This window comes from Oryctolagus cuniculus, chromosome 14 (assembly GCF_964237555.1).
Source record: "Oryctolagus cuniculus chromosome 14, mOryCun1.1, whole genome shotgun sequence".
Classification (NCBI taxonomy): Eukaryota; Metazoa; Chordata; class Mammalia; order Lagomorpha; family Leporidae; genus Oryctolagus; species Oryctolagus cuniculus.
The window spans coordinates 86,909,170-86,922,492 of record NC_091445.1 but is presented as its reverse complement, the minus strand read 5'-3'; the positions used below and the strand labels follow the sequence as shown (position 1 = coordinate 86,922,492).

The window sequence follows — 13,323 nt, the reverse complement described above, 5'->3', positions numbered from 1 at the left end:
CCACAAGGGAGACCAGGAGGAAGCACCTGGCTCCTAGCTTTAGATCAGCGCAGCGCACCAGCCTGCACCAGCTGTAGCAGCCATTTGGGGGGTGAACCAATGGAAGGAAGACCTTTCTCTCTGTATCGCTAACTCTGCTTGTCCAAAAAAAAAAAAAAAAAAAAAAAGACTGATTTCTGCAACATAAAGAATAGATAAGGTCGTTTCTATGTGAGCAATCATAGAAAGAAAGGAACATATCAATTTAACTTTTAGTTACAATATGTTTTAAGATTTTACTGGCAGAAATAAATAATGTCATTTCTCCAGGCAGAATAATTACATACTTATTCTAAATCTTTTCATCTCATTAAAAATATCTCCAACTCCTCATAAATATTCACATGGAACTATTATTAATAAAATCCAAAAAAATTATTCAAATAAAAATCATTTAAAGCAGGTCTTTGATATAAGCAACAAGGAACTCCTGAAATAGATGATATGGTCTAGTAAGCTGTCATAACTGTAAAATAGGTAATTCTTTAAGAGTATATGAAGAAGGGCCAGTGATGCGTGGGGGGTTAAACTACTGCCTGCAATGCTGGTATTCCAAATGAGTGTGTGTTCAAGTACTGGTTGTTCCACTTCCGTTCCAGCTCCCTGCAAATATGCCTGGGAAAGCAGTGGAAAATGGTCCAAGTGCTTGGGCCCCTGCTACCCATGTGGAAGACATGGTTGGAGTTCCAGGCTCCTGGTGGCTTTGGCCTGGCTCAGCCCCAGCTGATGCAGCCATTTGGGGAGTGAACCAGCAGACAGAATACATTCTCTCTCTCTCTCTAACTCTGCCTTTCAAATAAGTAAATCTTCTTTTAAAATAGTACATGAAAGTCTGAAATATTAATTTAATGAAAGTAGAGAGCCATAACACCACTATTATCTTAAAGCAGTAAGCCTATAGTACAAGCATTTTCAGGGGGAGATATCTGAAATAATTTATTACTGAGAAAAGCAATATATTTATACAATCAAGACCAGTAACAAAATGTATTAGGTACAAACAATTCCAGATGCATGAGATTTTATTAGTAATACTCACATTATCTCAAGTCTCTTTCCTTAAAATGGTAACTTCTCCCATTTTAAAAGGCCAAAAAGTAAATATAGACAACTCTTTGGGATGGAAGAATAGACTAGTTGACTTTTAAAGTCACAAAAAATTCTAAAATTTTTTAATGCTTTAGAGTAACTTATCTATCAGCATATGGTAGCAAATTAAATTCATTTAATTTTCAACTTCAATCAAGCAAAAACTGGCACTATACTAGGCACTAGGGACAGAAATAAATTCTTCATAAGGAGAAGTTTTACATGGTGGGCACTTACTTAATCTTGAGTGAAATCATACGGGAAAAAGTCATAAAAATCAAACACCAACTGATCTCAACTCTTAAACAATGGCAATGGGGAACAGGTATTTGGCTCAGTGGTCAAGAGCCACCTGGAGGGCCACACTGTGGCACAGTGAGTTAAGCTGCAGCTTGTGAAACTGGCCTCCCATATAAGCAGCGGCTGGAGTCCTGAGTCCCAGCCGCTCTACCTCCATGCCAGCTCCTTGCTAATGCCCCTAGGAAGGCAGGAGAAAAGTGGCCCAAATACTTGGGCCCATGTGGGAGAACTGCCAGGAGTTCTAGGCTCCTGGCTTCAGCCTGACCATGCCCCAGCAATGAGTCCATTTGGGGAGTGAATTAGTGGAAGACATTTGTGTGTGTGTGTGTGTGTGTGTGTGTCTATCTCTGCCTTTCAAATAAAAAAAAATTTATTAATCACTTAGGATGCACAAATCATAGTGCCTGGTTCAAGTCCTGGTGACTTCAAGCTTCCAACCCAGCTTACTCCTCATGTGCCTGGGAGCCACAGGGGAGACGTACGCTGAGCTGAAGGCTTCTGGCTTCAGCATGACCAGTCTGGCTATTTTAGGATTGTGCAGAGTATACCAGCAGATGGAAGAGCTCTGTTTTTGTCTCTCTTTATGCCTTTCAAATAAAATTAAAATAAATAAAAATGTATAAAAAAGATGACAGTGTCATTTAAAAGATGGTCAAACTGCTCCCGAATCTGAAAGACTAGAGACACAACTACAGACAACCTTTAACTTGCAAGAGGTAAAGGGATTAAAAAGGTGAAAGGTGCATTATTAGGCAACAGGAAGAAATATGATGTTAAATTTCTTGTGAGTATAAAGATACTGTAGTTATGAATAAGGATTGCCTTATTTTTTTTTTTGAAGATTTTATTTATTTGAGAGGTAGAATTACAGAGAGAGAGAGAGAGAGAGATTGAGAGCAAGGTCTTCCATCCGCTGGTTCACTCCCCAAATGGCCACAATGGCTGGAGCTGGGCTGATCCAAAGCCAGGAGCTTCTTCCAGGTCTCCCATGTGGGTGCATAGGCCCAAGCACTTGGGCCATCTTCAGCTGCTTTCCCAGCCATAGCAGAGAACTGGATCGGAAGTGGAGCAGCCGGGACAAGAATTGGCGTCTATATGGGATGCCAGTGCTGCAAGCAGGAGCTTAACCTTCTACACCACAGTGCTGGCCTCACAGGATTTCCTTATTCTTGGAACTATGTATTCCAATATTTAAGGGTGATTTCATGAGGTCTGCAATTTAAACAGGTATAGCAAGAAGAAACTAAACATAGATAATATTTTTAAAACTTTTCCCTCAACATATTTAAATTTATATACATGAAAAAGAGCAGGAAGGCAAATGTGGCAAAATGCTAACAAATCAGAACTGGTAAATTCACAGGTATTCTTCCATCTTTCATGCAGGATTACCTAGTTGGTATTTTTAAAAAAGGTGGAGAAAAAGCATTAATGTGTTACAGCCTGTGCAATACATGAAAGGTGGAGAATAAGTACGAATGGTGGGCAGATTCAAGATGGCTGAGTAGAGAAGGCCAGTGTCAGCCTCTCACTCCGTGGAGAAGTCCTAAATCAACTGTATTCTTGAGGTGAGTGCTCAAGGAAGAACAACTGAGCACAGTAAGGAAATAGTGGGAAAACAGTTGTAGCCTGAGTAGCAGCACACAGAGATGACTCCCAGTTGCAGAGGAAAAGGGTGAGCAGAGCCCTGAGAAATCCCATTTGCAGGAATACTTAAACCCACAACCCTCACTAGAGAGGAATCCACTCACTACAAAACAGCAGTTTAACAAGGTGAGCTCCCCAGAAAACCCACAGCTACTTTGTTCAGAGAAGGAACTCCTACTGTCTCTTCCCCAACCCTCCCAGAGCACAGGTGCAATACAGCGTGGTGCAACCTTGCGAAAGGAGTCACTGTCAGAAGCCATACCATGCTGAGACAGAAGCCATCTGATAATCTTTTTCCCAGGAGCCTCAGACATACCTGCATTCTAGCAAGGAAAACAGCCCCACACGTCCAACTGGGCACAACAGAGTAAAGGCAATCCCAGTACCCTAGTCCATAGAGCTCTCGGCATATCATCAGATAGTAGAAGCAGAGCAGCAAGGATATTCAGCTTTTAGGAACCTAGAAATACAGATGCTTGCCCCAGATTTGGGAATCACTGTCCTCCCCACTTCTTCCCCTCCTCTTGACTACTTAAAACATCACACTGGTTGATGTAAAAACTTGTGCACACCAGGACTAGGGTTCCTATGCCCCCATTCTGTCTGCCTATTGAGGCTCAGAGCTCCCCATACACTACAGACAAGTTCTTGCAATAGAGTCTGATCATGGAATAGGAATGTGCTCGTGCTTCAGGCAATGCACACATCTGGGAGGGTGAAACACCCAGGACGGTGCACTCACTCTGAACGATGAATCAGTCCATTCCCAACATTAGCAAAGAGAAGCACCTGCTGACTAAGCTCTACACCATTCAGCCCTAGCCCCTGAAACTAACAGTAGCCAGAGTTTCTGTGCCACACCTAACACAGGCATGTCTCTAAACTCTTGCACCTTCTGTGAAATATTCAGTACCACTACCATCAGGGAAATGAGAATAAAAACCAAGAGACACAATCTCACTCCAGTTAAATGGTTATTAACCAGGCCATCATCGAGGCACAGCAGGTAAGCTGCTGCCTACAATGCCAACCTCCAGCACCAGAATACTGGTTCAGGTCCTGGATGCTCCACATGCAATGCAGCTCCCTGCTAATACATCTAGGAAAGCAGCAGATAATGGCCCTAGTATTTGGGCCCTTGGAAGACTTAAATGGAGCTCCAGGCTGCTAGCTTCATTGCAGCCACATGGGAAGAGAACATCTTTAATTACAAGATAAATACAAATATTAATATCTCACACCTGTTGGAAAAGTTATCAAAAAAGACAAAAATTGGGACCAGTGCTGTGGCACAGCAGGTAAAGCCACCGCCTGTGGTAACGACATCCCACATGGGCACTGGTTAGATTCCCAGCTGGTCCACTTCCAATTCAGCTCTCTGCTATGGCCTGGGAAAGCAGTAGAAGATGGCCCAAGTCCTTGGGCCCCTGCACCCGCGTGGGAGACCTGAAAGAAGCTCCTGGTTCCTGGTCTTGGATCAGCGCAGCTCCGGCCACTGCAGTCATCTGGGGAATGAACTGGTGGATGGAAGACCTCTCTCTCTCTCTCTCTCTCTCTCTCTCTCTCTCTCTCTCTCTCTCTCTCTCTCTCTCTCTCTCTCTGCCTCTCCTCCTCTCTCTGTGTAACTCTTTCAAAAAAATAAATGTCTTAAAAAAAAAAAAAAGATCTCCCTCTTTGCCTCTCCCTCTCTCAGTAACTCTTTCAAATAAATAAAGCTTTAAGAAAAAAGAAAACAGGTCGGCGCCACGGCTCACTAGGCTAATCCTCCACCTTGCGGCGCCAGCACACCGGGTTCTAGTCCCGGTCGGGGCGCCAGATTCTGTCCCGGTTGTTCCTCTTCCAGGCCAGCTCTCTGCTGTGGCCAGGGAGTGCAGTGGAGGATGGCCCAAGTGCTTGGGCCCTGCACCCCATGGGAGACCAGAAGTACCTGGCTCCTGCCATCAGATCAGTGAGGTGCGCCAGCCGCAGCCCACCAGCCACAGCGGCCATTGGAGGGTGAACCAACAGCAAAAGGAAGACCTCTCTCTCTGTCTCTCTCTCTCTCACTGTCCACTCTGCCTGTCAAAAAAAAAAAATTAAAAAAAAAAAAATCAACTGCTGCTAAGGATGCAGAGAAAAGGAAACCCTTGCACACTGCTGACGGGAATGTAAATTTTCCATAATAAAGCTATTATGGAAACACAGTATGGAGGCTCCTCAAAAATTAAAAGCAGAATTATCATAAGATCCAGCAGTCCTGGATTAAATAAACAAATAAAATAAATATAATAAATCTTCAAAAAAAACACAGCAGTCCCACTACTGGGTATATGTTCTCTGGGTATATAGTTCATTTTTTGTTACTGTAAAAAAAAAATTACCCAAGGCAAGCTACTTTATAAAGAAAAAAATTTGTTTTGACTCACAGTTCTAAAGGTGCAACATTCATGGGCCTTGTCCGGTGACAGCCTTCTTGCTGACAGAGTATTACATGGCAAGAGACAGGCAGTGCATGTGTCTAATCTCTATCCTTCTTATAAAAGCCATGGTCGGGGGGAGAGGGAGTGGCGCTGTGGCTCAGCAGGTTAATGCCCTGGCCTGAAGCGCCAGCGTCCCATATGGGCACCGGTTCGAGATCTGGCTACTCCACTTCCAAACCAGCTCTCTGTTATTGCCTGGGAAAGCAGCGGAGGATGGCCCAAGTCCTTGGGCCCCTGCACCCACGTTGGAGACCTGGTAGAGCTCCTGGCTTTGGATCGGCACAGCTCCGGTGGCTGCGGCCAATTGGGGAGTGAACCGGCAGATGGAAGACCTCTCTCTCTCTCTCTCTCTCTCTCCCTCTCTGACTCTCCTCTCTCTGTGTAACTGACTTTCAAATAAATAAATAATTAAAAAAAAAAGCCATCAGGACTCAATCATGGGGGCTGTACTCTGATCTGATGCAAACCTAATCACCTTTAAGAGTTGAACTGAGTTTCTAGTCTCTTAAGACCATTAACATGATTTGAGAGATTCAACTCATACATGAGTTTCATGGGACAAACCATATTCAAAACACAACACATCCAAAGGAACTAAAACACGAGTCACCATTGTGACTGATCCTTACAATGCTGGCACCCTGCATCATATTGAAGTGCCAGTTTGAGTTCCATCCAGCTCCCTAACACACCCGAGGCCCTTGTCTCACACATGGGAGTGGAGTTCCAGGCTCCTGGCTTTTGCCTGTCTCAGCCCTGGCTATTGTGGCTATTTGGGGAGTGAGACAGCAAGTAGATCTCTCTCTCTCTGCTTTATGCCTTTCAAATGAATAAATATTTCTTAAAAAGGAACTGAGGGGTTGGCATGGTGGCACAATGGTTTGAGTGGCTATCTGCAGTATCAGCATCACATATGGGTAACAGTTCAGGCCCTGGTTGCTTCAGCAACTTCTGATGCAGCTCCCTGCTAGTGTGCCTGGAACAGCAGCAGAGGATGGCCCAAGTGCTTCAGCCCCTGCACAGATGGAGCTCCTGATTTCAGCCTGCTCCAGCCACAGCCCCAGTCATTGCAGCCATTTGGGGAGTGAATCAGCAGATGGAGAACTTATCTCTCTTTCAAATACATAAATCTTAAAAAAAAAAAATTGAAACAATGTCAAAAAAAATCTATACCTCCCATGTTGACTGTAGTACAGTTGCACTGTTCACACAACTAGTATGTGTAATCAACCTAAGTATAAAATGGAAAAAGAAAATATGGTATAGGTGTGGGTGTGTGGTGCAGTGATTAATACATTGCTTTGGATGATGACATCCCATATTGGAGTGTCTTAGTTCCAATTCTGGCTCCATTTCCGATTCCAGCATCCTGCACACCCTGCGAGGCAGGAAGTTCCAGTAGTAAGTCCCTGCTATTCACACAGGAAACCAACAATGAGTCCCAGCCTCCAGCCAGGCCCTTACTGCTGTTGGCATTTGAGGAGTGAACCAGCAAATGCAAAATATGCCTCTGCCTTTCAAATAAATAAATAATTTAAAAAAAGAAAGAGAAAGATATGATATGTATGATATAATGGTATATTATTCAACCTTAAAAAACAAAGAATTTCAGGGCCGGCACTGTGGTGCTATGTGTTAATCCTCCACCTGCAGCATCAGCATCCCATAAGGATGTTGGTTCTAGTCCTAGTTCTATGCCCGGCTGCTCCCCTTCCAATCCAGCTCTCTGCTATGGCCTGGGAAAGCAGCAGAAGATGGCCCAAGTCCTTGGGCCCCTGCACCCATGTGGGAGACCAGGAAGAGGCACCTGGCTCTTGGCTTCGGATTGGTGCAGCTCCGGCCGTTTCGGCCACCTGGGGAGTGAACCAACGGATGGAAGACCTTTCTCTCTGTTTCTCCCTCTCAAATAAATGAAATCTTAAAAAGAGAGAGAGAGAGAGAGAGAGAGAGAATTGCTATCAGTGTGACAACTGGGCAAATGTGGAAGACATTTTAAGTAAAGTAAGACAAATACTGCAGGATCTCATTTATACATATAATCTTAAAAGGCAAACTCACAGAAGCAGAGAGCAGAATGCTGGTTAACCAGTTTGGTGGGGAAGGAGTTGGAAGATTTGGACATGTTGGTGAAAGGGTCAAAGGGTACACAATTTTGGTAATGAGGTAAGTTCAAGAGATCTACTGTAAAACATGGTAACTAGTTAATAGTTTTAAAAAAAAAACTTACATAATCTCTATCTGCTTTTAGATTTCAAATTTCATATTTAGAAATAAAATATAAGCCAAGAATTGTATCTGCTATAAAACAGACTGTTAAACTTTTAAAATGGATAAAACAACTTTATATACATATAAAAAGGATTTCTTCCTAGATGAGCTAATTTAACACATTACAATCAGACTTTGAAAATTTTATATTTTCCTTTGTGGTAACAATAGAAATCTTAATAATGAAACATGTTGGAAGAAAAAGAAATCTTACCATTTTTGCTGACATCCAGTTCCCTGAGATTAATAAGATTTGCAATAGATGCTGGTAATGTGGTTAAATCATTGTCTGGTAAACTCAGTTTGTGTAGAGACTGACAGTTAAAGAGTTGCTATTGAAAAAAAGGAAAGAAACAATCTTGATTATCTTTTAAGTTGCCTTAAATATTTCACAAACTAATACAAATAAATGTTATTAGTCATATTAAAACTGAATGACTTGTAATTACACCAATACCAGGAAAGATCTTGAATTGTTTTGGTAATGCTGTTATGGATATGAATACAAGTGAAACATTCAGAATGATTTACAGCCCTCATAATTCAACCCTAAGCAAAACAAACTTAGAATAAGTACATGGCTACATTCTTTGCTGAGGTAATAAAAAATAACTGCTATTAAATGTAATCAACTGTGAGGCTTGCTTCTCCAACAACCTATTCCAAAGTAAAAGCTGTAACATTGTTACCAAAGTATAAAATTTTTAGGTATGATTAGATGGATAAATGATTCAGTTATTTGCATGGTTATATCAACTTCTCTCTTTTTTTTTGGACAGGCAGAGTGGACAGTGAGAGAGAGAGAGAGAGAGAGAGAGAGAGAGAGAGACAGAGAGACAGAGACAGAGAGAAAGGTCTTCCTTTTGCCATTGGTTCACCCTCCAATGGCCGCTGTGGCCGGCACACCGCGCTGATCCAAAGCCAGGAGCCAGGTGCTTCTTCCTGGTCTCCCATGTGGGTGCAGGGCCCAAGCACTTGGGCCATCCTCCACTGCACTCCTGGGCCATAGCAGAGAGCTGGCCTGGAAGAGGGGCAACCAGGACAGAATCCGGCACCCCGACCGGGACTAGAACTTGGTGTGCCGGTGCCGCAGGTGGAGGATTAGCCTAGTGAGCTGTGGTGCTGGCTCAACTTCTCTCTTTTCAACACAATCCCCAGACTCAGACTCCACTGGTGGGGACCAGGAAAGGAGATTAATGTTGCATTTTCCATATTCTTGAGCAGAACTGGCTAAGGAAGATAAATTACTTCCTAAAGAATGACAGAGTAAAAAAGCCTTTTGCACATGCCATCTAGCATGTACAGAAACACACAGAAATCTAAAACAAGTACTTCAAGAAAAAAGGCTATATGCAACACACATAGTTTCTATTCTATGCTATTAGGGTCAACAGATGCAATACAGGATTCTCAACTAAATTTGGATTTCAAGTAAATAGTAACAATTTATATATAATATATATATTTTAGTAAAGAACATACAAGAATATGTTGAATGCCACATACACTAAAAGAAGAATTATTCCATGTTTGTGTGAAAATTCCAATTAACTGGTGATCTGCATTATAATTTTTTGATTCATTTTTTTTCTTTTTCTTTAAAGGAGCATGATCTGGGCATTATCTGCCTCTAGGCTGTTTCTTTATTCTAAAGATTTATTTATTTATTTGAAAGTCAGAGTTACACAGAGAGAGGAGGAGAGGCGGGGGGGGGGGGGGGGCGGGGAGGTCTTCCATCCATTGGTTCACTCCCCAGATGACTGCAATGGCTGGAGCTGCGCTGATCTGAGACCAGGATCCAGGAGCTTCTTCCAGGTCTCCCACAGTGGTGCAGGGGCCTAAGCACTTGGCCCATCCTCCACTGACTTCCCAGGCCACAGAAGTGAGCTGGATTGGAAGTGGAACAGCCAAGATTCAAACCAGCAGCCTATATGGGATACAAGCATGGCAGGCGGCAGCCTTACCAGCTACGCCACAGCACTGGCCCCTCATGTTTTCAAAATCTGGCCACACATACAAAGTATGAGTCACTAACAGGTCTCTACCCACAATTTCAAAAACATTATTTTTTGGGTGGCAAATGATCCCAACAATGAAGTCAAAGCTCCTGCAACTTTTCCTTAAAACACAAGAAACCAGGTAAAGGATAAAGGACTAGGGACCGGCACTGTGGTATAGTAAGTAAAGCTGCCACCTGCAATGCTGGTATCCCATATAGGTGCCGGCTCAAGTCCCGGCTGCTCCACTTCTGATCCAGCCTTCTGCTATGGCCTGGGAAAGCAGTAGAAGATGGCCCCAAGTCCTTGGGCCCCTGCACCTGTATGGGAAAGGTGGAAGAAGCTCCTGGCTCCTGGCTTTGGATCAGCCCAGCTCTGGCCATTGCGGTCACCTGGGGAGTGAACCAGCAGATGGAATACCTCTCGATCTCTCTGCCTCTCCTTCTCTCTCTGTGTGACTCTTTCAAATAAGTGAAATCTTTTTAAAAAAGAAACTGATGAAGGACTAGTATTTAAGAGAAAAGTACACAAAAAAGAAGGTGATAATTTAAGGCAGTGTTTCATGACAATAAACCAATTTGCTCTTCCCAAATACTAGATTTCAGACATGGAAGTCCTTCCCAAACATTTCCAAACTATAATGGATGAAAACAGAATATGCCACTTAACAGTGGAATCATGATGTCATAGCTCAAACAACTATCCTCAATTAAAACACTGGATACCAAGAGAAATTATCAATTTTTATGAAAACTAGAAAACAATAGGACTAATTTAAGTTCGTTGTCCAGAAATTGTGTGCTGTCATTGTCTTAGTGGCTATAATACAAATGGAATTAAATACAAAACTTTAAGTTATTTCTGTAAGTATTCAAGCGATTAATTTGAAGAGATAAAGTTTAAAATCTACTTTTTAAAGGCACAAATTGTGGGGACCAGTGCTTTGGCAAAATGGGTAAAGCTGTTACCTGCAAGGCCGGCATCCCATATGGGTGCCATTTATGTCCTGGCTGCTCCTCTTCTGATCCAGCTCTCTGCTTATGGCATGAGAAAGCAGAGGAGCATGGCTCAAGTGCTTGGGTCCCTGCATCTGCATTGGAGACCCAGAAGGCTCCTAGCTTCAGACTGGCTCAGCTCCAGTGGTTGCGGCCATTTGGGAAGTGAACTGTCTCCTGTCTCTCCCTCTGTCTATACGTAACTCTACCTCTCAAATAAAGTCTTTAAAAAAAAAGTTAATTGTGGCATATACCCCAAGATAAAATTATACCAAAATATGAAAACAACACAAATTGGGGTGGCACTGTGGCACAGCAGGAAAAGCCACTGCCTGCAATGCCAGCCAGCATCCTATATGGGCTCTGGTTCGAGTTCCAGCTGTTCCACTTCTGATCTAGCTCTCTGCTAAAGCCTGGCAAAGAGAAGATGTCTCAAGTCCTTGGGCACCTGCACCCACGTGGGAGACCTGGAAGAAGCTCCTGACTCAGCTTCGGACGGGCCCAGCTCTGGCTGTTGCAACAAATGGGCAGTGAACCAGCAGATGGAAGACTCTCTCTCTCTCTCTCTCTCCCCCTCTAATTCTGCCTTATAAATAAATAAATCTTTTTTAAAAAAAGAACAAATTTATATGGATACTATTATGGTAATCAGGTAACAACAACCAATCTTGAAAGACATTACTGACATACCTTTGGAAGTTCTTCAATTTGATTAGCATCTAAATAGAGTTCTTCCAAAGTTTTTTCAAAAGTAAAAATCTCTTTGGGAACTTGTTCCAAACTGCAATGAGAATAATCCAGAGTAGTGACAGTCTCCTCTTCCCCTCGAAGACAGCGACATGGTACCAACCGCACAAACAAACTTCGTTTTGTAGTCATTTTTAGACACTGAAATGTTCAAATAAAAAATCAAATTATATACACATTACAACAATTTTTCAAAACAAGTTATTCCTATTCATTTGTCACAACTCATATGATAATAAACTAACACCTCTTCCTCAACCAAAAGCAACCAAAGAGAATTGATTTAACACTGCTTTTGAGGCTGTGGTGTAGTGGATAAAGCCGCCACCTGCAATGCAGGCATCCCATATGGCTGCCAGTTCTAGTCCCAGCTGCCCTACTTCCAATCCCGCTTTCTGCTAATGCACCTGGGAAAGCAGTGGAAAACAAGCTAAGTACTTGGGCCCCTGCACCCACATGGGAGACCTAGTCCTGGGCATTGTGGCCATTTAGGAAGTGAACCAGCAGATGGAAGCACTCCTGCTCTCTCTTTCTCATTCACTCACTCCCTCCCTCCTTCCTTCCTTCCTTCCCTTTCTAATTCTAACTCTGCCTTTCAAATAAATAAAGTAAATCTTAAAAAAAATGTTGCTTTAACACTCACATTTACATCTGTAGGTTTTCAAATTACACTCAAACAATATGGCACTTTACAATCTGAAGTAACCATTTATATGTTTCCACAAAAAATGAGTTTTGTGAGTCTGCTTCTTAGTTCTTAAAAATTCTAACCTAACATTTTTCTTTCAATTTCTGGCACTAAAAGTCCCATCATTAATTAAGAATGTGACTGTGCAATTATGAGTAGGAAATAAAAATACAAAGACACGGGGCCGGCGCCGTGGCTCACTAGGCTAATCCTCCGCCTTGCGGCGCCGGCACACCGGGTTCTAGTCCCGGTTGGGGCGCCGGATTCTGTCCCGGTTGCCCCTCTTCCAGGCCAGCTCTCTGCTGTGGCCAGAGTGTGCAGTGGAGGATGGCCCAAGTGCTTGGGCCCTGCACCCCATGGGAGACCAGGAGAAGTACCTGGTTCCTGCCATCGGATCAGCACGGTGCGGCGGCCATTGGAGAGTGAACCAATGGCAAAAGGAAGACCTTTCTCTCTGTCTCGCTTTCTCACTGTCCACTTTGCCTGTCAAAAAAAAAAAAAAAAAAAAAAAAAAAAATACAAAGACACTTTAGGATTCCTAACCAGCCATTGGGGGGGTCAATCACCCTGCAACTTTCCTACAAGAAAATTTCCATGTTTTTCAAGTACATTTTCTTTCAATGAGATAATAGCCTTATAAGTCTTAAATGTGTTAGATTACACACAGGAACACAAACTTGCTTAAATAAAGTATAGACTTCAGTTTAACTGAGGGAAAAACCAATTCTGAATCAGCAAAAATTTTTATCAAGGCTAATTTTATTAAGTACACAATGTAGGCACTTAATTGCCCATAGGATGAGGTAAGATTAGCAATAAAAACTTACTTCAGTAAGAATGACTGAGAGTGTTATCAATTCTTTGTAGGTAAAATGGTAAATTCTTTTTTTCAAAACAGATTTATTTTTATTCATGTGAAAGAGTAACAGAGAAAGGGAGAGAGTGAGAAAGGTCTTCATACACTGGCTCCTCCCCAATGGCCAGGCCAAAGTCAAGAGCCTGAAACTCCACCTGAGTTTCCCATGTAGGTGGCTAGGGCCTAAGTACTTGGGCCACCTTCCACTGCCTTTCCAGCCACATTAGCAGGGAGCTGA

The 13,323-nt window shown here is 42.8% G+C and overlaps 1 protein-coding gene across 50 annotated transcripts in view; it reads right to left on the bottom strand.

The window, feature by feature from the left end:
- ERBIN (erbb2 interacting protein) overlaps window positions 1–13,323 on the bottom strand; it is a 134,638-nt gene that overhangs the window by 78,427 nt on the left and 42,888 nt on the right. For 41 of the 50 annotated variants that reach the window (XR_011382068.1, XR_011382069.1, XR_011382070.1 and 38 more), the window contains 2 exons: window positions 11,485–11,682; window positions 8,017–8,134 (listed from right to left, as the gene is read on the bottom strand). Coding sequence is in view for 46 of the 50 variants with exons in the window: in XM_051853682.2 (XP_051709642.2) it covers window positions 8,017–8,134; window positions 11,485–11,682 (316 nt within the window). In the remaining 4 variants the exon portion in view is untranslated. Of the gene's footprint in view, window positions 1–8,016; window positions 8,135–11,484; window positions 11,683–12,606; window positions 12,713–13,323 lie in introns of all 50 variants that reach the window. The other 9 variants (XM_070056779.1, XM_070056801.1, XM_051853684.2 and 6 more) reach the window with 1 other exon arrangement.